The 22,363-nt window shown below is 40.6% G+C and overlaps 1 protein-coding gene across 5 annotated transcripts in view; it reads right to left on the reverse strand.

Moving 5' to 3' along the window:
• Positions 1–4,178: 4,178 nt before the first annotated feature.
• Positions 4,179–22,363, reverse strand: part of pik3cb.L (phosphatidylinositol-4,5-bisphosphate 3-kinase catalytic subunit beta L homeolog) — a 105,195-nt gene continuing 87,010 nt past the window's right edge. For all 5 annotated transcript variants that reach the window (XM_018263924.2, XM_018263925.2, XM_018263926.2 and 2 more), the window contains exons 14-25: positions 18,298–18,486; positions 15,345–15,466; positions 14,990–15,133; positions 13,933–14,032; positions 13,205–13,383; positions 12,691–12,800; positions 10,824–10,902; positions 9,750–9,917; positions 9,442–9,565; positions 7,870–8,015; positions 7,513–7,645; positions 4,179–5,991 (exon numbers count right to left, since the gene is read on the reverse strand). In XM_018263924.2, the coding sequence (XP_018119413.1) occupies positions 5,854–5,991; positions 7,513–7,645; positions 7,870–8,015; positions 9,442–9,565; positions 9,750–9,917; positions 10,824–10,902; positions 12,691–12,800; positions 13,205–13,383; positions 13,933–14,032; positions 14,990–15,133; positions 15,345–15,466; positions 18,298–18,486 (1,632 nt within the window). In that variant the 3' untranslated portion in view covers positions 4,179–5,853. The remainder of the gene's footprint in view (positions 5,992–7,512; positions 7,646–7,869; positions 8,016–9,441; positions 9,566–9,749; positions 9,918–10,823; positions 10,903–12,690; positions 12,801–13,204; positions 13,384–13,932; positions 14,033–14,989; positions 15,134–15,344; positions 15,467–18,297; positions 18,487–22,363) is intronic.

Consider the following 22,363-nt stretch of genomic DNA (forward strand, 5'->3'; position numbering starts at 1 on the left):
ATGACAGGATCCCTTTAACATTTAAAATTACCATTTTTACCAATTCTGCTACCCTTCTACCTTAATTCTACCCTTAAACTGGAGAAAGGGAGGCCCAGGCTTCCATAGCTGATGTATATTACAAGCTAGTAATGAATCAAGTTTAACAGTATTAGGGCTTCCTTTGCTTACCCTTCATTGCTATACTTTATTCTCCTTCCAGGACAAGACCCCAGACACATGAGGAGAAGAGAAAACCAGTGCGTTGGACTGGAATCAAAGAACAAAAAGTGATGCAGCTGGATTTGCACTGTGGCCAGATGCAGCGGCCCAAGAGAATGTGCCCTAAATGTGAGATTATCACCTGTAGGAAATGTGACACCCTTCATGTCGACACCCTGTTTGTGGCACACAGTTTGTTGGATCACTATGATAGTTAAGGTACCAGGGTAACTGGATATGGAAGACCCTTTGACTCCTGTGTTAATTCCATTTCCACATTTTTCTATATATATATATATATATATATATATATATATATATATATATATATATATATATATATATATATATATAGTGCTTAGTGCTACTAAACCTTTAGAGTTTGTTTAGTCAGTAAATAGGTTTTTACCCAATGTAAATTAACTGTAAATGTGCACACAAAAAAAAAAGCTTTAAGAAATATTTTCCGGGCAGCCGACAGGTCACTGTTTTAAAGGTTAATTCTCTATGCAGAAGACTTCCTACATATAAGACCCATTGCCTCTCACTGTGAGACTAGACTTCCTGGTAGCAGCAGTAGTCTCATTATACACGGCTGAGCAATCATGACTCCTTGTTATTTCCACTTGCACATTCTGATGGCTACACAGTGTAACCTGCCAGACTGTCATGTCCTTATGTCCTGGTGTTATGGACCACATACATACTGTATCTACATACACACATAGTACATAAATATTACATATAAAAGTTCATTTTCTATTACCCCAGGGAGAAGTGTAGGAGCAGTAATGGGTGTAAGGAGGATTGCCGTGTCCAGTCACTGCTCATTCAGACGCAAGTTAAGGGATAGGAGTGGGTAAACTTATGTTTTAACCTGAAAATCTTTGCAGTGGTGGATTAGAAACTTCATTGCTTACCACACTGCTGGGCACACCTAGCGGGATGTGTACACGAGTTCCCCGGGTGGATGCCTCTTGATATCTGGTTTGTAGGGTTGGACTGGGGGTGCCAGGGCCCACTCATCTTACCCCCCATGACTCTACCACACAGGACCACCTGCCTACCCAACGCACCACCCATCTACCCACCCCCCCAATGCACCACTGTACCTTGTGTTCCCCCTACACCTCTTAAATACTTATGGCAATTAATACTAGCAAGGTGCAGGCTTGGATTGATGTCCCGCCAGCCCAGTCTGACCCTGACTTGTGCATTATCCCTCAGGTACCCACCAACTAACAGGGGCACATTATTAACGGATCTGAGGGCACTATTAGAATGTTTACCAAAACTTGGACCCATGACCAGATCAAACGTACTAGTGGATCTAAATGTCTCATAGAATTCTGTATGTGAAACCACAGACTGCTTCCATTTCTCTGCGTTACTTGGATAAGGCCATCTTCTAAATAGAACGTTGCTAAGCATTAATTGGTAGTCAGAGATGACAGTCAGTAAAGTCTAAAGGCCTTAATAAAAATAGTGGGTATGCGTCTATTAAACTTCGTCTATCAAACTTCACCAACGTCTGATTCATTCCTGGCACTTTAGAAGCAATGCTTTAACTGCTGTAAACTGTCACACTTATTACCCCCCTATGCACGTCTGTAAGTTACCCACCACATTTGATTGTAAGCTCTACAGGACAGGGAACCGCCTCTTGTCCCTTAGCACTTAATGTTGAATGTAAATGTATTAAAATATATTGTATTATTATCTGTCTATTCCATTCATGTACTGTTTAGAGGTACAATGTTACCCATCATTTAGAAATGTCTGAAATGCAGGAATGCTGCTTTATTATACAATTCATTTTTGACCAATTAAATTTTTCTCTGTAATAAATAATATCAATGTTTGGTGTCAAAACCATCCTCCTGGTTTGCTGTTAATTTTAAAGGTTTGCAGTAGTCTCAAAAAAGAAAAACAATGAAGGCCAATTGAAAAGTTGCATAGAACTAGCCATTCTATAACTAAAAGTTAACTGGTAAGTGAAGCACCCCTTTAAGACAGCAATCAGACCAAGACTCAAAATATAAAACAAAAGGGGCAACATACACATAAAAACTCCTCTGGTAAAAATTAAACAATAGGACTTGCCAATTTACAACACATTCTGCCTTCTGTTTTAATTGTAAAAATCGACGGTATATTGCCAATTTTCTTTTGCAATTATATAGTGAATAAATTAACACTTCTTGTAAAATATAAGGATATTATACAGAGGAGTTCCGTGACCATATAAAAAACACATCTCCCCTTCCTTAATAAACAGAGCAATTCGTTTAGCGCTCCCTATCTATCTTTAAACCATAACCCTGCCCCCCTCCATACTTGTCACCTGTGTTCCAAGAGTGACTTTGGGCTTGAGGGGTCGGGCAAAGGTCCAATAGCCTGTAGGACAGACTTTAACAGTTCTCCTATCAGATCTCAGTTCCAACACCTAGACTGGCATCACCCTTGGGACACAGCTGTGTCACTGGCCAACATAAATAAAGGACATTAAGGCTTGGGCCAGACAACATGATGCCCCACTGCGACCCCTCTCTTCTGCAGGCATGCCGGATTTCGTTGCAAATTGCAAAAGCTTGCTTTTCGGCACAAGGCTTCCGGACGCAAGTAGAGGGCTTGAAATTGGCTTGTAGATTTCAGCAGGCTGATTTCTGCCCAGTCTGGCCCTAGCCTTAAGGACAAGGAAAGTTGGATACACTAGGGTAGAGTCCTGCAGTGGGTTGGGTACCTGCGGGTTACCCGCAAAAACCTGCGGTACACTGCGTTTTGCTGGTAGAAGTTTCGTGAGCGGTCATAGATGCTGGTCGGCGGTACTCCGGGTTTGCAGGTCACGGGTCGAGTCGCGGGTCTTCTTAATAGCGAGTTTTACTCCTTTTTTCCTGATCACGCCTACTTCTAATGATGTCACTTCCAGTTCACAATAACAGCACTTGCGGTTTCTTGATGGTCAGCGGATCGGGTTGCGCATAAGGTACTTGCGGGTCGGGTTGCGGGTCCAAGCGGGTAAGTATGCGGGTTGGTGTTGCATGTCGTGGATCGGGTTTAACAAATTGGTTCAGCACAGGACTCTACACTAGGGGTTACTAGGGTGAATCTAATCTCTAACCCTTTCTATTTCTCCCTTGTACAGGTGTGGGATCCATTATCAGGAAACCCGTTATCAAGAAAGCTCCAAATTACGGAAAGCCTCCCATGGACTCCATTTTATCCAAATAATCCAAATTTTTGAGAACGATTCCTTTTTCTCTGTAATAATAAAACAGTACCTTGTACTTGATCAAGACTAAGATATAATTAATCCTTATCGGAAGCAAAACCAGCCTATTGGGTTTATGTAATGTTTACATGATTTTCTAGCAGACTAAAGGTATGAAGATCCAAATTACGGAAAGATCCGGAAAACCCCTGGTCCTGAGCATTCTGGATAACAAGTCCCATACCTGTACCAGCGCATTAACAGTACAGTATTGTACAAATCCAAGCCCAATCTTTGTTCAAAATTGTAAATTTTTTAACTGCCCTTATGCCCAAAGGATCCCTGGGATAACGTAAATCAGGGCAGTTGAGATGTTAAGTACCATGTGCCGGTACATTAAAAAAGAAAAAGAATGCCGATGCCTAAAAAATGGCATCCTAAAGGACCTTGTCCTTTAGATTAGGCAGCATGTGAAAATGTCAGTATCCCGTTAATCTAAAGACTGAATTCCTATTTTCCAGTGTCATTAATGGCCAATAAAGAAATAAGGAGAATTATTAGATACATGGCATAAAAATTGCATAACAAGCATTTGTGCATAGGATACAACGGAGGATGATTTTTGGCCATTGCAATGCCATGTTCTTAGCAAAGAAAAAAAACTAGAGTGGGTAAATTGCTAGAAAGTGTCCTTTATGCCATTACCTTTTTCCATGGTAAAAAACAGAAACACGGTTTATATTATTATATAAAAAGCTGAGTGATAAATTATGACAGTATCTCCACTTTATTTCCTAAGTTGTGAATTTGCAAGAAGTAACAGCACACTAGGCTGTGCAATTTTCATTTTAAGAGGAAAGCGGAAATCATACAAAACTGAACCTTTGTCCAGAAGATGGCGCTGTCGTTATCTCCCCGAAACAAATCTTACACTGGCAGTTGCACAGAATCTGTTTATTCAGAGTCTAAGAAAGGCCCTGTTATCCCTCTTTACAGTGTAAAATAGTTCAGCTACATTCTTGTTAAGACAGCTGCTCAGTCAGTTCTCCTATACATATTGACAAGATCCAGTGTAAGACATGGGCACAACAGAATGTCAGGCAGAATGTGGGGACATACACCTGCAAAAAAGGGCACATTGTTTGCCCCAATACATGTCCCAAGGAAAACCTTTTTAGACGTATTAGCCCAGAATGTTAATAAATACAGGAAATGTTGCAGCTCCAGTGGCAGTGCTAAAAAAAATTAATTTACCCTTTTCTTTTAAAAAACCACATTGAATAAATACCACTTTCTTCTCAGTCATACCTTGTTTTTTTATTTATGTGGAAACTCGATTTTCTGATCAGTCACACTGCAATCAACTGTCCCATAGAGACAAACAGGCGCACGCATCCATCCGTCTAAGTTGCAGCTGAGGGTGGTCAGTCTGCTGCATTGCACACGGCTGTCTCAAGTATCGATAGATCTTTACAGTCTAGTCTAGGAAGCAAAATGGAATGTATACCCGTCTCCGTGCCCCAGGCAGGCTATGTTTCAGTCCCTGTCGCTCAGTAATTCCCATAGTGACACAAATACTGAGAAATGGCAAACGACTGTTTGCTGAGTGTGAAAATGTCCCAGCCTATACAATAGGCCCCACTGCTTCCAGCAAGAGACAGAGGTCTGCTGCCAGGTGGGTGGCATAGTATTTAAATTCAGGACAAAAATAAAAACCCACACTGAGTAACAATAGACTTGCAGAGTACATTCTCTATACAACACAGCTACTCACTGTCATTCAAAGTGCTGTGCTTCTAAGCTCAATACAGTAGCAACGTCCCACAGAGTGCAAAGTCCCTCTCCGGTACTGAAGTGGCAACTGGAAGACACAGTGGGGCAATGATAGATGGCATCACAGTTTGTATAGGGCAGTGCAGTGCTAAAAAGGTTACAGAGTATGCAGGAAGACAGCCAATAGAGAAAAAAAAACATTTGATGAACCTGCTTCCCACCACTTTCCGAGCTTAGAGCCACTCCATGTGCTCTGCCTCATAAGCACAAAAATAGATAGAAAAAATAAATATCATTAGAAGGCTCAAGTCAAGTATCACAGTAGAACGTGTGCAACACTGGAGCCTTTGAGAGGTGCCAGCTTGAATAGAGGTGCTTTCCTTTGATTTCAAACAATTGCAGTGATATACAGCATTGGTAACGCGCAAAAGGCAACAAAACAGCAGTGGCTATTGTGTGTGTGGGTTCCTCTCCTCCTGGTCCATAACAGACAGTCATCTTCACCTGGAACACAGCGATGCAATTAAAGTGGCAACAAGAGATACGTCTGTGGCATGTACACATGTGAGATAAGCAAATGACACTCTATGCTTATCAGCCAGTGCATTTAGACACACCATGTCCCCACAGAAGGTTGTATGTAGAAGGCCTAGACGGTGACCAGATCCCTAAGCCTTGTAATCCTTGCGCATCGTGTGAGCCATCCAGTTTACTTTGGTTGTCCAGCTTTCCTTTAGAGCCTCATCAAACTTCTGGCGGAATTGCTTAAGTGCGTCTTCCTCTGTCTTGCCGAGGGCAAGGCAGTCCTGAAAAGAACAAAAAGGAAGAAAGGTCCAATTCAAGGTTAAGTATGAAAAATGAATCAATAAAGGGAATGTATGTCAGAAAAGGAAAGACAACTTAAAATGAAAAAGGGATAAGGAACAAGAATGAGGAACAGTCTATGCCATAGAAGATAAATCATTGTTAGTGTGAAAAGGGTTCCACTCAAGTAGAGACGAAAAATTCACCAGACACTCAACAGCGAGTGAAGCAGGGGGGACCCCTGCGTGTTTATTCAAGTCTTGTGATGTAACGTTTCGGGGGCGGACCCCTTCGTCAGACAAAGGGGCCCGCCCCCGAAACGTTACATCACAAGACTTGAATAAACACGCAGGGGTCACTTCACTCGCTGTTGAGTGTCTGGTGAATTTTTCGTCTCCATGTATATTGGAGAGGTGCCGACCTCTTTTCCGGACACTACGCTATTTGACTGGAGAGGCTGGGGATTCAGGAATCCTTTTCGTGAGTTCCACTCAAGTAGGCCATGGTGACCCCCATAGAAGGGTCAATAAGCTGCTGACTCGATTTGGAGGGACAAAGTAAGCTACTTTCATAAGCCTGTGCATGGTAGCTTTGGTTTAAGTTATAAAGAAGATTACAGAAAACATTGCCGGTAACACAACAGGACAATGGCAGACAACCTACAATTTTTCTCAAAGAAAAAACTGGAAATATAATAAGCTGAAGTGCTCTGATTCCTTCATGTCATAGTCAGGGGAAATGTGTGGCGGCCACAGAACCCTGGCATTTTTCTTGCACTGCAAACAGTGGAACCACAAATATAGTCATTACATATTTTGAGTTGTGCTTCCCTAGTGTAATTTCCTTTTATAATTTATGCTGGCTCTTGCAAAGCGAAGCGGTTTCTTCGTTTATGGATTATTCATCCCTGAAGAAATCATGATTTTGTGACGAAAGGCGTTGGGTTTGAATCTACATCACTGCCTAACAATCATTTTTAATAAAAATAAATTATGAAAGGAAATTACACTAGGGAAGCGCGCCCTTCTTTTATTTCGTATTTTAGAAATGATTCAGATTGACCGTCTGGCTTTTTGAAGAGGCAGCCCCAGTGATTAAGAGACTACAACGAGTGTACACCTTACTGGGATTTTCGGATTCCTAATTGAACTATTAATTGAGTGCTTACACCATGCTCAGAGACTTGGTTTGAATTTGGGATCGCACAAGACTGCAGTGTTTTTTTTTTTAAAATTTTAGCTAAGCCCTAGCGCACCCCTAATTGTTGAATATATTTTGAGTTGTGTTTCCCAAGCAAACAGTTCAATGGAAAAAGAGGCATGTTTGATGCCAGCTAAGAATATCTGGGAGACTAAAAAACTAATTGTTGCAATTAGTAAGGAGCATAACCTATCTTGATTTTTTTAGCTGTTTGGTATTTGTATTGCCCTCTGACAGATCTATAGCAGAGTGCCTTGCACTGTATCTGCCAAAAGGGGTCACTTCTGGAACACAGCTTAAAGAGACCACTGGACTCACAATACCTTGACATACTGGATGTCTTTAACAGAACTCAGCTCAGGGAGTCCAGCAGTCAGCATAAGTGCAAACAGAGTGATGATGAGGTTCCCATTCCTACGCAGGATTAAGTAGGCTTCCTCACAGCATTGCCGGAATCTGCAAAGTAAAAGTGAGGGGTTGGTACAAAGGAACCTCATATACAAGAGACACAGCAATTAAACAACCTAGGAGGTCCTTCTGCTCAAGAGTGGTCACATTAGAGGGGAACTATGGCTCAACTTTGTCAATAACGTTGTTGCTGGCAGAAGCAAGTGCGCATGTGGGAAACCCCACAGAGCCCTCTTGATAACACCCAAATGTAGTATCGGGGACAGACCTACCTTCCAAATTTCTCTGTGTTCCCTGGTTTTCCCTGTTGGATCACGTGAATGAAATCATATGTAAGAATAAAGGGTCCGCGCTCCCTCTTAATTTTAAACTTGGATTTGAAGTTCCCCAGAATGTGTCCAAAATCAATGTGAAAAAGCTAGAATAAAAAAAGAAACAGTGTTTATTTCCAATGGAATCAAAAGACATTTTGCTCATGGAAACACGCCACAAAAGCATATTTCCTTTTCCATATAACTGGTAAATTGCAATATACTCTATTTATCCTCACATCAAACAGACCTCATAGTATACAACTCATAGCTACCTCTGAAAACAGTAGTGGCAGGGCCTGAAGGCTTTTTATTTGCTTGACAGAAAAAAAAACACAGAATTGTGACAGATCAGATCCCATTATGGCCAATGTGAAGTGCACAGCATATTATTCCCAGAAAAGCAGGGACCTCAATTAATCCAACAGTCATTCCCCTTTATGTTCAGAATGGGAGCTTCTGAGAGCAGGGCTTAATTCCCGCTATTACCCAATGCCTCCTTAATTGGAAATGTTGTCATTGCTTGACTGTATTCTAATTAGTAAACCTTGTATTCTTCCCGTTTACTCTGCAGAGGCCCGAGAGACAGCAGGGCCATATAATTTTATACCAATATGCAATCATTGAGCCAGAGCATTGCAGCATATAGTGTCTCTTAACACCCAAAAGCAAAAAGTAAAAAAATTACTGAAATCCACAAAGCAGTTCCTTCTATGTAGTACAAGTACAAATGTTTTCTTTGAAGCAAATACACATTGTATTCCATTTGCTAAAATGCAGACTAAAAGCTATACTGATACAGAGTCTCCTGCCTTGAAACATGCTGTGTGACCAATAAAAGGTTTAGCAGCAAATCTGTCTCATAACCTACGCAATATTTAGCATGGACTATCTTTTTGTTGCATAAAGTTGCATAGCTTTATAATTATGCATTGTTATACCTCTCACTCACGGGACTAAAGTGCTATTTGTTTTAATACCACCACCTTTCCTAAGCATTTATTAAGTACTCCATTTATAAAACTGTAATTTAGATTAGTTTTGGCTCTAGCCTAGTTAGTTTTTGCAAAATTGCATTTCTGTGCTGCTTTTCAAATCTTTTAAACATGCCGCTACATATGAACCCAAATAGCGAATATCTTCTGCCTGCCATTGCTCCAGATACTACTGAATGTCAAATACAGACACCAATTGATCGCTTACAGATGGACCTCAATGCCAAAACTCTGAAGGTGACAAAAAGCTGTGTATCATATGTTGTGCTTTCTATCCTGCAGCATGTGGAGTAATGACAGTTGGAAAGGAGTATTTGTTCTTTATCTGTTCTCCACTTGAAGGCAGTGGTGGATAAAATGCCCTGTCCACCACAGGCCACAGTGAACTGTGAGTAATAACACCCACAACTCAGAGTGAAAGCATATGCAGTGACTGATCTCTAGTGAAGTAAGCACAAATGCTCACAGAAAAGGGTTATTTTCACATAAAGAATTTTGAACATTCAGCAGTAGCACTCCTTTTTTCTTTACGTCTTACCTGCCCAGTCTTCCGAACCATGATGTTGTCATTGTGGCGGTCACCAATTCCAAGCACGTAAGTAGCTACACAGTAGCCAGCACAGGACAAGGTGAATTCCTCAATAGCTCGCTCCAAGTCATCACTGGAAATAAACATAAAATGGAGATGTGTTTCACTTTTGCCTCTCTCGGTCAGTCTTTGAATAGCACAGATGTTCGAAATATGCCCACAGGCCAGCAAGCACTGATTAGTCAGGTGAAAACGGGTGCCGGGTAAGTGTAGATGACATAAACGGCACGTGTATCCAGTTCAACGGAATGGCTTACCCAGAATTACATTCCTTGATCCAGTTCAACAGAGCATCTTTATTGAAGGCGGCTGCTGCTGCAAGGTTGCTGCTGTCCAGCTGGATGTCTGCAATAGTATCTGCAGCTGACACCACCTCTATAAAACCGCAGCGATCTCCAGTTGCCAGACAGCCATAAGGCACTATCCTGAAAGATACCATTTTTTTTTAAATAAATCATTGATGCTGGGTCACAACATTTTGGCATGTGTGTGCTTAGAAATGCTTATGTTTGTATACTATAATGAAGACATAGAAAAATAGACAATCAATGACACTTTGGATGTTGAACTAGTACTGGCAGCATCCCCTGGCTTTCACTCTATATTTCTCTTCAATGTATATTTAAGATTTTTTTTGTGTGGCGACAATGAGGAAAAAGTTCAATTTATGGAAAAGAATTATAATCATTAAGATATGCACTGCACTCTACACTATATGCATTAGGCATATAGATTAATCAGCAATCAGCATTCAGGTATTATATGAGCCCAGTTTTGTTGAGGTTGCTGAAGGCCTTGTATGCTTGTTTAGTTTGTCCTTACAGTGCCAAAAGGGCTCTTGTAAATCTCAAGGATGAGAAGAGCTGCCGAAGAGGAGCGTGCTCCACTGACAACACTGTGCAGGTGACGAGTTGAAGCAAACCTTTGGCAGAGTCACGGGGTCATTTGGCTGTACTTTATAGCAGTCTCTCCCACCCACGCTGCAATGTTAATGGGCAAGAGGCCAGTTACTTCCTTGCCAGAGACCGAGCGATGACAGCTAAAATCCCCCGCACTAGGAGAGTGTAAAAACATCCTTGTCAAGAGAGTCTCTGACAGGAGTCACATGAAGGGCAACTTTTGGAGGGGAGTGATGGGAATATTCTTGAGATATTTACTGAAAATATGCTGTGAGCAGTAGGTACAACTGGTGCAGCAAAGGCTGAATATCACTGGTTTAATAAATGGTATTTTTTTAAGCGGATGTAGCGGCATTTTAATTCTTTACTGAATAAGCCCCAGAGACAGCAGAAAGGCAAATATGTATGAATGGCTGCATGTGCATCACTTACCTCAGGTCCAGCCCAGCCTCCTTCCACAGCATATCCATCAGCCGCAGCAGCTGAAGTGCCAGCATGTCCTGACGCAGGTCTGTGTGTAAGAACATAAACATTCATGTTAACAAATACACTTTTCAGCCTTTGTCTGCCAGATTAATACTGTATGGAGTTTTAAAAGTGTAATTTTGTCAGGGTTTCCTAGAGATGGACTTGGAGCCAAAGCACAGAGGAGCAGCATGATGCAATATAAATGGCCAGTACTTCCTAGTTTAGCCAGCTGCCGATATTCATCATGCCCTACATATTATTTTATATATTTATAGGGTAATCTATCAAACTGCATCATCCCTACAATTGTATATTCATAAAGGTTGGGTGAGTGACCACACAAACAGGGTGAGGTCTTCTTGTGGCAGAATCTATAATATCTATGGAACCTACTGTAACAGATCAGCGTCAGGGTCTCTCAAGAAATAATAATCAAGAAATGGAAGGACTTTAGACAGGGCCCTAGGCTACATCCACACAGGGTCCCCTACTAGGCCACTGCTGGGTCCAGATGTGTGCAGGTCCAGCCATGCATGCACCCAAACTCTCTCCACCAGGTCAGGCTCATTGTACTAGTGATTTCACTGAATCTGTACACATCAGGGTGCACATGCTATAGTCTAGGGTAGCCTGTGTATTCATTTGCCTCTGATTTTAGGAATTAACTTAGTACCTAGTAAAGAAACCAGATGGCCAGCACAAACCCCGAGGTTCTACACATGGTATTAAAGCACAAAAATTCTTTAGTGCTACTCATGTTCTGCCCATCTATTCTACACTGCATGTGAAATGGGGTAGCTTTTATAAAGATCTAGCCCTTGCCCTCCGTTCCCCTGATTTTTTTTTTTTCTTCAAATCTTTATTTGTATTTTTACTGAAACAAATGAGGGGGTACAGAAGAAAGAAAAGGGGAGGGGAGCCGCAAACAAGTATACATAAACCAAAATCCTGTTCCTATAAGGAGGCATACACTGGCAACAACTCATTACTATGTTACAAATAGCAAAGCATTTATTAAACCATGAAATCGTACTGTATTCAGAGTGGGTTGCCATATGGGAAGATGAAAAAAAAAAAAGTAGAGGAAGGAAAGCGTAGAGAGCTCAAGTTTGGCGAGGAGTTACCATGATCTTTTAAACCCTTTAAGTCTTTAAATCCAGTAAGTAGGCATTTTCAAGAACAGGACCATAATAGTAACCAATTGAGATGGTTGGTCCTACAAATAGTGTGTGTGCCCCCTAGAGGGGTGACTATAATCAAATGTTACTCCAGAAAAAAATCATGTGGATTGACAAACTAAACACCATGGCCCCTATGGGACTGAATGAACATCTTAGTTATTTCTGCTTCTTCTGAATTTGAAATGCCTTTTTCTAATGTAATTCGGATGGATAATGTATTTTTATTAACCCCTTTTGTAGGAATATACTTACTTCTTGTTATTTTATTTTCGTTTCACATCCACAAGAAAAGCCTTGTTGTCTTACGGAAGTACACAGACTAGTTTCATCTTAATATTTGAATCACAAATGGGCATAATGATTAAGCACTTTGAGTCACTACACAGGTATTGATATAATATTGTTTAATATTGCCTTTAATATATGTATTTATGCACATGATGTCACTTAGAGGGGAGGAGTGATCCACCTCTTTATCCTAATACACCTGTGAGCTGAGTTACACATGTGAGAACACTTGAGAGAGGAGGTTGCAGCTCCAAAACATTGTGTGGATTTGATCTCAAATAAACCACAAGAATGATTTAGCACAATTGCTGGAGTGTGCGCCATCTGATTTTTCTTATATACATAAACCCTTTAAATCTTACCATCCCCATTTTTAAAGATGATTCCAAGAGAGTCACTGCCAAATCCGCGGTTGTTGTACACAATCCAGAGTGGCTTCATCTTAGAGTCCATGTACTTGCACTTCTCTACACTGTACGCAGACAGAAAACAGAAATAAGCCGTCAGTATTAAAGGTTAAGAAGTGAAGGCAATAGTGACATAGAAACTGATTTGCATCAGAATTCCATTGAAACAAATAGCAATGCAATTCCTGGTGTTAGTGCTTGTATTGAACTTAAGGTAAATGGGCCAAGGCAGTAACCTATTTGTAAAAAAAAGCAACTTGTATCTATATTCTCCCACCATAGACCCCTTCTGGTCTGTTTCACACAAACAGGGTTGCCACCTGACTGGTATTTGATGGTTGATGGTGGTTGATTCCAATGTTATTAATAGGGAAAAAGATAAATGTTTAGGAAGGCCGGTATTTTTTTCCAGAAAAGGTGGCAACCCTACACACAAAGCAAGCAAAGAAAACAAGCGAGGGACACTCACACAAGTTCAGAGAGGGTGATGCTGGGGTTAAGTGGTGACTGAATGTGCGCCAGCGCCTCCTTGTAGGCATTCTCCCTCAGGCACGTATGCATGGTGTCTTTGTTCTTGACCTTGCTCAGCTTCACAGCATTCAGTTTGATTAGACCATTTAATGTACGCAATTTATTCAGAGCCTCCACCTGGAAAAAGGAAGTCAGATCACATGCCAATTATAACTGCCAATTCATGTCGGGCTTACAGTGTCCTACATCAGTCTGATCATTTCTTATACAATTCAGCAGAATAAAAAAAAGCCTCAGCAGATAAGAGAGTCTAAAAGGAGACAGTAATGACGCAGAATCACATTAAGAGATGGATTCATATCCTGCGATGACATTAAATTGGAAACAGGAAATACTAAATGCACCAGACGTGGAACAGATTAAACTGGGAAACCATATAACCATGTCTATATTATCTCACTCTGAGCTAAGGAGGCTACTGAATGAACTTATTATTTTATAACTGTGTGATCATTTGTAACCGGCATTCATATCACATTTTAAACATCAGGCACTCCTAAAGCTGTTCTCCAGCACAGTGTAAGAAGTGATGAATGAAGCCGACTCTGGCAATCACAAACACTTATCTAACTCGGTTTCATGCCCTGATATCAAAAGGAGATGCAAGGGGCACATGTTAACATTTGTGTCCCAGTCTGTGGTTTTCTTGAAAGCACAAACGGATACCTGTCGAGACAGCACTTTCATGTGGGCCACGCTCCCTCGGCAGTACGCTTCTAGCAACAGGCCAAACTGCACAGAGACGGCAGGGATGTGGACCTCAGACCTACAGACAGGAAGAGAATAAACCAGCACAATGGGGATGGTCATATTCTATAAGCAAGGTATGCAGCAATAAGAATAGTTTCTTGGCCCTGACCCACTGAAAAAATTATTGCTATGCAGAGTACAGAGAACACTAAGACCAGTACATATTAGATCAGTGATCCCCAGCCAATAGCTCATGAGCAACATGTTGCTCTTGCTCACCAACCCCTTGGCTGTTGCTCAAAGTGTCCTTAACGTAGGTGCTTATTTTTTCATTCATTGCTTGGAGGTGAGTTTTGGTTTCATAAAACCAGATGAACTGCCAAACAGAGCCTGCTGTAGGCTGCCAGTCCAAATAGGAGCTACCAAATAGGCAATCACAGTCCTTATTTGGCATCCCAGGAACTTTTTTCCATGCTTGTGTTGCTCCCCAACTCCCCTTTACAACTGAATGTGGCTCGTCGGTAAAAAAAGGTTGGGGACTCCTGCTGTAGATCATACAGGATAATATACCCTTTACTAAAATGTGAAAGGCGCTTAGGCAATATATATAATATATGCAAAAAAATTAAGCGATTAAAAGAGTCTTTTGTTGAGTCTTGTTGAAAAGGAAAGCTCCCCAGTGGGGAGTGCAGCTGGGATTCTTTCAACAGGCTGACACATAGCTAGGAAAGCCTGGAAACAAAATAGTAATTCCAGGGAGACAAGCATGTAGAATGTTTTAAACACCTGCTTTTGTAATATATGAAATAATTGTTATGTTTGGACATATAACAAAAGGCAAAACATGCAAGACGCATTCTGGGGAAGAGAATAAGAACCACGAGGAGAAGAAAGTATTTGATAGACCGTACTATTTTCTGACTTATTAGCAAGCCAACAATTGCATCTGCCTCACCCTAGAAAAGGGCAAGCGAAGAGACAGACTGCTCCATATTTGGTGACAGCATCAATGGTGTCTGTTGGCTGTACTAACCTCAGGTGCCAGAAGAGGAATTGTCCTATCCTGCGGTTGTCCAGGGCTCTCTGTAGGAGGAAACGGGAGAGGGCACAGTCCAGAAACGGCTCATACTTCAGAACCTGCACCAGCTGCAGTAGGTACTGGGAGAGCTCCTCATCACTAAAGTCACACACAAAGGAGAGATTAGCACTATCTTCCTAATAACATTTGCACTATATATTATCAAGCAGAATATAAAACATGACCTTGATTATGAAAAATAAATGTCTGACCCAGGAGTACCAGATACTAGTGTGCATGAATACACACAGCACCATTTCATCATTATTCCACTATTTTATGATTTGCAGGGTAAATTAGTTGCACTCACCTCATATGTTTAAGACAGTTGACTGCATATTCCCTCACATACTGGTCGGGATAGTTAAAGTCAAGCAACTCCAGGGCATCCCTTGGGGGTAGTTTGGACCAGATTTGGAGAAGAGCTTGAAGCTTGAACACAATTGAAATTGAAGAAAAAATGTGAAATGTGTGTGTTGTTGATCACATCTAAACCCTATGTCTCTGCAAATGACATATCACAGAGTCGCTGACAACTAAGAAGCCATTTTTCATACATTGGGAATTGTACAGTAGCTTCCCTTGTTTACCATGGCCTTGTTTTTGTCCATTCCAGAACTGGCAGCCAGTGCTAAAATAATGTTTCTGGGCAACTACAGGTCTAGTGCAAACCTTAGGGCCGGACTATGATATAATATAAAAGGCTACAGTTTAATCTCGGAAATAAACATACTTAAAAAAAAAACAAAGTTTAAGATATATATAGATGTTTCTCTCCAAAAATGTTCAGAAGATTGGTTGGTTGAACTCTTAAAATGATAAACAAATGTGTGCTGTGAAAAGCAAGGTATTCAGACCAGTCCCTGTGGGTATAAAGAAGCTGGAGGAATTTTCCAGGCGCACCGCTTATTAACCCTGCGGAGTGTGTCTCTGCTTCCTTATTTATCACACTATTGTGTGCTTGTCTCATGGCAGACAGGACAGGAAGTTGTTGTGTATGAAATCCCAGCCCTGTTTTGTTATCTTTGCACCTGGACTTCTACATTTAGAACACGGAGCTTCCAAACTATTATGTTTCCACCCAAAAGCAATATACAGAAGAAAACGAGGTTAAGATAAGGTAGACTGAAGGCTAAAAACATATTAGACTTTTGCACAGCAGTGACTGCTGGTGTGTAGTCTTCTGGCTAAACTACAAGTCCCAGAGTTGTTAGCAGTTGAAGGGATTCTGTCATGAGTTTTATGTGGTGTAGATTTTATTTCTAAAATACACTGTTTACACTGTAAATAATCCACTCTACCATATACAATTTAATTCCTGAACCAGCAAGTGTATTTTTTTAGTTGAAATATTGGTGTAGGCAGCCATTTCAGGTCATTTTGCCTGGTGATGTGCTTTCAGAAAGAGCCAGCACTTTAGGATGGAACTGCTTTCTGGCAGGCTGTTGTTTCTCCTACTCAATGTAACTGAATGTGATGCATTGGGACCTGGATTTTTGCTGCTACCTGGTTACCTTCCCACTGTTCTTTTAAGCTGCTGGGTGGAAAGGGAGGGGGTGATATAACTCCAACTTGCAGTACAGCAGTAAAAAGTGACTGAAGTTTATCAGAGCACAAGTCACATGACTGGGCTCAGCTGGGAAACTGACAATATGTCTAGCCCCATGTCAGATTTCAAAATTAAATATTAAAAAATCCGTTTTCTCTTTTAAGAAACAGATTTTAGTGCATAATTCTGCTGGAGCAGCACTATTAACTGATGCATTTTGAAAAAAAAACATGTTTTCCCATGACAATATCCCTTTAACTAACTCCTCTAGAAGAAGAAATACATGGCAAAAGAATGTCAACAATTATTTTTAGCAAAAGGTGTGAACGTGAACCTATTTATAAGCCTTCTCCCCCCCATTTGTGCTGGTGCAGGTCTGGTTTATCCAAGGAATATTTTAGCAGTAAGTATAATTGCAGCTACCCGTGAGCAGAAACTGCCATGGAATATAATAAGAAAATTGTTTTATCAGAAAGGGATAATGTACAAGTCCTGAGATTTATATAGTGCTTGTGTATGTGGATCTGCGCAGGGACTAGTAACAGAATGGCATTTATCTGACAGGCTTTCAAGCTTTTGGAAGTCCCTGAGCCAAAGTTTGGAAGGAAGCAGAGGTCTAAGTGACCTGAGATGAGTGAGGAAATTCCAAAAATACAGCTCTCTGCGTGTTTACATTCCGTTGCTGCAAATCTGGAAGGGAAGTGAGGGCTTTAGAGGAGCTCTGTGACCAGGAGAGATAATCGGCATTCAGAATGTGAGGACAAGAGGACGCCCAGAGACCAAAGGATGTCTAAAAACAACTCTGCACCCACACAACCTGCAATCAGCGAGTACAGACAGGAAACCCTGTTTACAGCCGGGCCAGCTGCACCGTTTCATTCTCATTGCCCGCTTTAGGAACCATATTTACTCACTCACTTCATCATCATCATTACTATCTTTAATGTACTTATAGTGCCAGCAAGTCGTGTGACTCTTTACACCAGGGATCTGCAACCTTGGCTCTCCAGCTGTTAAGGAACTACAAGTCCCACAATGCAATGAAGGAGTCTAATGAAGGAGTCTAAAGGCAAATGCATTGTGGGACTTGTAGTTCCTTAACAGCTGGAGAGCCAAGGTTCCAGATCCCTGCTTTACACTATTCGTTTAGCAAAAACGAGTCTTGGACTAATGGAATAAATATGGGTTTGGAAATGACAGTAGAGGATAAGAAGGTCTTGCTCACCCAAGACTCATTTAAAATTATTCATAACTACTATATGCTCATCATTCTAAGCCTGGGATCTCATTGATAATTCAGCTAAGAGAGAAGACACTCAGAAGTGGCCCTGTGTGAATAAACTTTCGCCACTATATTTACAGGTGTTCTGTAATAAGTCTTTATTTATTCCCTGGGCATTGATCATGCAGTTACTGCAGCTGGCAGTTGTACTTCAATAGGAGCTGGGACATTTCTGGTTCATACAATGGTTGGTAAATGAGAGGTAACACAATAAATATGATCCCTCTGTATGAAGTTATGAAAGAAACGACTTGGTGATGCATTAGCTTAGATCAGAATATATAATATATATATATATAATATATATATATATATATATATATATATATATATATATATATATATATATATATATATATATATAAAATATAATGGGACTCTTATTTTATCCAAAGCAGAACAAACAAACCCTGTGTATCCAGGCAACAATACCTGTGCCACATCCTCCAGCTTGTTCCACTTGACAGACAAGAGAAGCTTGGGCAGTGAGCCGGGAAAGTTCTCTCTACAGTCGTACCGCAAGGTCCAGATCAAATCTTTCTCATTCTCACACAACTGGCACAGAGGGTCCCGTTCCATGATCTCCTTGAGTTCAATATTAAACTTTTTCCCACCACGTCCCTAGAAAAAAAACAAAAAAAACCTCAAGACATGCTGATATCTAAAAACAGCCTTTGCCATACAGAAGAAAGGTAAGTGAAGAGGCCTGGAATATATGAAAATAAAGCTGGAATATTTTTTAAAATAGAATTTGTTGAATACCAACCAAATGATTGGGCTTGACAAATTCAGGAGTAATTAAGACACACTTAGAGAGATACAAGGAGCTTGTGAATAGGTTAATTTAGCAAACATGGAACTGCTTGAGACCATGTCTACCCTCTACTATCCCATATAGTAGCACCATATTGGCATCCAAATGATGACCATGGAAGTGTTGGTGGAATAAACACAATATCGGCACGTGTCCGGAATGCTGGTGCTTTTTAAGGAAATATATAATGGTAGCCTGTGTACTGGGATAAGGGGCAATTTAGGGTCTATGGAATCCTTTAAAACTCTTGCTACTTTACTGTCCCATTAAACTCCCATTAAATACAGTATTATCGCGTACAAACACAGTGCAGCCTACAATCTGTCCTGTATACAAAGTCACAGTAATGGCAGTGTCAAAGAGTCACTGGTCACTGAGCACACAGGGCTTATTTTGGCCAGAAGCAGCTTGTTTTTGCACTTTCTGAATGAAAATGCTCAGAGCAACCTATTCTCTGCTGCCAGTGGAGGAAACACACTGCACTTTTATTATGGTGAGGATGCTTCTGGAGTAGCCAAGAACCTGGGTAGGCACAACAACAATGTAATATATAAATGAGTTTTGAAAATAGAATTAGGCCATATATATTCCAAATTGTTTTGGACTTGGTCATTCCAATTTAAAGTTATACTGACACTAAAAAAATACTTTTTAAAATATGAATGTACATTAAAAGTTACCTATAGGTAATGTTGATGTTTTTTTTTCTGAGAGGTTTGTTTTTGTAAGTAATTGTTACCGTAGTTGAAGTTTCTAAACCTGACTGTTTTGCCAACCTGACTGTTGGCAAAGTTAAATTTTCTAATGCTAACGGACTCCTGCTGCACAAATATGGCAGCCCCCTCATACAGGAACATGGGGCATCAGACAGGTAATGTAAAAGGAGTGTGCAAATACTTTATGGCAAAGTTATAAGTAGCTTTCAAAGCCAATATTATGATAGATGTAAAATAGTTTAATTTCTAGTGTCAGTATCTCTTTAAAGTCTTTTCCCCAGAATTACCATGAGGGGGCAGTGTTACCCTATTAGACAATCTCCATTAAGTCAGGAAGTTGCAGAAATAAAGACAGATCTCTTTTCCTGCACTTATAGGCATAAGTCTGTAATAACTTTAGGAAGGGTAGTGTTTCCTCTGCATCAGCAAAATCTGAAATGGTGACACGGAGGGCACATTTTATGACCCACTGATATTTTTTTTTGCATCAGGGAAACTGGAGACTTAATCAATTTGGCAACAAGTGAATAATACTGGGGCAGAGCAGAAGGTGTTACAGGTATCTTAAAATACACGGAAACTTGGCAAGTGCATGTAAAGTACTCTAAAGCACAGGTGCCATTGGACTGCCTGCATCTATAGACTTTTGCTATGGAAGTCTGGCTACATGCAACTCTCTAAAGCCCTGGTGTGTAGGGTGGTGTAGAAGGACAGTACAATGCAGGGACTTTCTCATAGATTCTATTGACTTTTTGGGCCTGAATATCCTGATCACTGAATCTCCTGGGGCACAATTGTGTGGCACACAAGAGGTGTGACGGACCTAGCCAACCACTCCCCTCGGTGCACCTAGGTGCTTCCCTACTGCAATGTTCCCAGGAGCAACACCAATATCTGTCAGGAACAGGATATCTCTCTCTCTATACTACTTGCTGCAGCACTCCATAAATATGTGTATGGGTCCGTACGTACATTTCTATATATTTAGTAAGGATGCACTGAATCCAGGATTTAGTTTGGGATTGGCCGAATCCAAGTTTCTGGCTGAACCGAATCATCACATGACTTTTCGTCACAGAAAGACAAAAACTTCTTAGCCACTCGATGTGCGCACGGTTCTCTCCCCCCCCCGTATTACCCTAATTTACATATGCAAATTAGGGTTTGGATTCAGTTCAGTATTCGGACGGATCTTTCACAAAGGATTCTGGATTCAGATGAATCCTAAAATAGTCAATTTGGTGCATCCCTAATATTTAGGGGGTAGACTGTAAAAGGAGACAACAAAGAAAGGAAAGAAGGAAAAAATTGAACAGAAAGATAGAAAACAGGAAAGAGAACAAGGAAACTGCACTGTAATGAAGTATGCCCATACATGGGCCAATAAAAGTTGCCGATCTATATCTGGCCAAAATTCAGCTGTCTTATCAGGCAGATAAGAAAATTCCTTTGAGAAAGGACAATATCATCCCATTGACATCTACACTTAGCTTCACACATTCCCTCATCCTACATGCCCAAGATGCGGAACAAAGCTGCAAGTAAAGTATACCAGGACACACAATATTATTTTTGGGGACAAAGTGTGTGTTGAAGTTGGTAAGAAACTGCCAGAGAAATCAAACTATACCTAGGAGGCCACAGTCCAGTGTCCTGTTAAAACAACTGTCCTTGGCATACACATGCGGTATTATGACTGGCTGCTAAGTCAAGTATTTGCTGAACAGATTTCCCAACACGCCAGACTGTAACTGTAATATCAGGTTGTTCAGTACAGTAGTCATTTCTTGTACATTTAAAGGCATAATATTGATTTAGCTTGTGCAACAATACACAATGACAATCATAGATATATAATTGTATTGCATTATTTATGCAATATCTATAATTCTATTGAATTATCTATGTACGTGATCATGTATTCAGGCAAATTGGTATATTCATGATAGGCATGCACTATTTTGGATTCGGACGAACCCCCGAATCCTTCGCCAAAGATTCCACCGAATACCGAGTTGAATCCGAATCCTAGTTTGCGTATGCAAATTAGGGGTGGGAAGGGGAAAACATCTTTTACTTCCTTGTTTTGTAACAAAAAGTCATACGATTCCCCTCTCTGCCCCTAATTTGCATATGCAAATTAGGATTCAGATTCGGTTTGGCAGGCAGAAGGATTTGGCCGCATCCTGCTGAAAAAGGCCAAATCCTGGATTCGGTGCATCCCTAATTTATGATTTTATGCTGCTATACCAGCCCAGCTTAGTAGTACAAACAGACAAGACAGTAGAAGTAGAACAGATAGTAGATAACTCTGTGCTTACTGAGGGATCCTTCCATGTAATTATTATTTTTACAAACAACACATTTTATACTGATATCGGTATCCTATAAAGGGCTAATCTCTAACCCAAGCCTCCAAAATACAGCCGTCAATGAAAGCTTCCTAGCCTCTGTAGAGTAAAACTTGCCCCAGGGCAGCAATTAATAATTAACTTTCTAGTTTACCATTAAACAGTGGACTATTTAAGAGCAAGCCCAGAGAGACAGCAGTGCAAATTATTGCTCGTTGTGCTTTCATGGCAGGTGAAAAGGCTTGTGAAAAGGCAACTGTCATCACAATAAAAATACTCAGAATTGTTGGGTGAAGTTAAAGAATAAATTGAATTAGTCTATCCATAACAGTTACTTTTTTTTTTATTATAAAGATTTCATTGTGTTTTCATTTTCATGTAAATAACCTAACTGCTGCAAACAACTGATTCCCTCTGTGTGTTCCACATTGTTTATCATTAATCCATAACGAGTCAACAACTATCAAACAGCTGACTGAGTTAAAGGGGAACCATCACAACTTCACACGCAGCATAATTTTTTCTTCATTCTGTCTTCTTCCAAGAGTTGGGTGTCAGATTTTGATTTATAGTTAGATTCAATATATCTCTGGGGGGGGGGGCATTTTCTAGTAGAT

Source organism: Xenopus laevis, chromosome 5L (assembly GCF_017654675.1).
Source record: "Xenopus laevis strain J_2021 chromosome 5L, Xenopus_laevis_v10.1, whole genome shotgun sequence".
NCBI lineage: Eukaryota > Metazoa > Chordata > Amphibia > Anura > Pipidae > Xenopus > Xenopus laevis.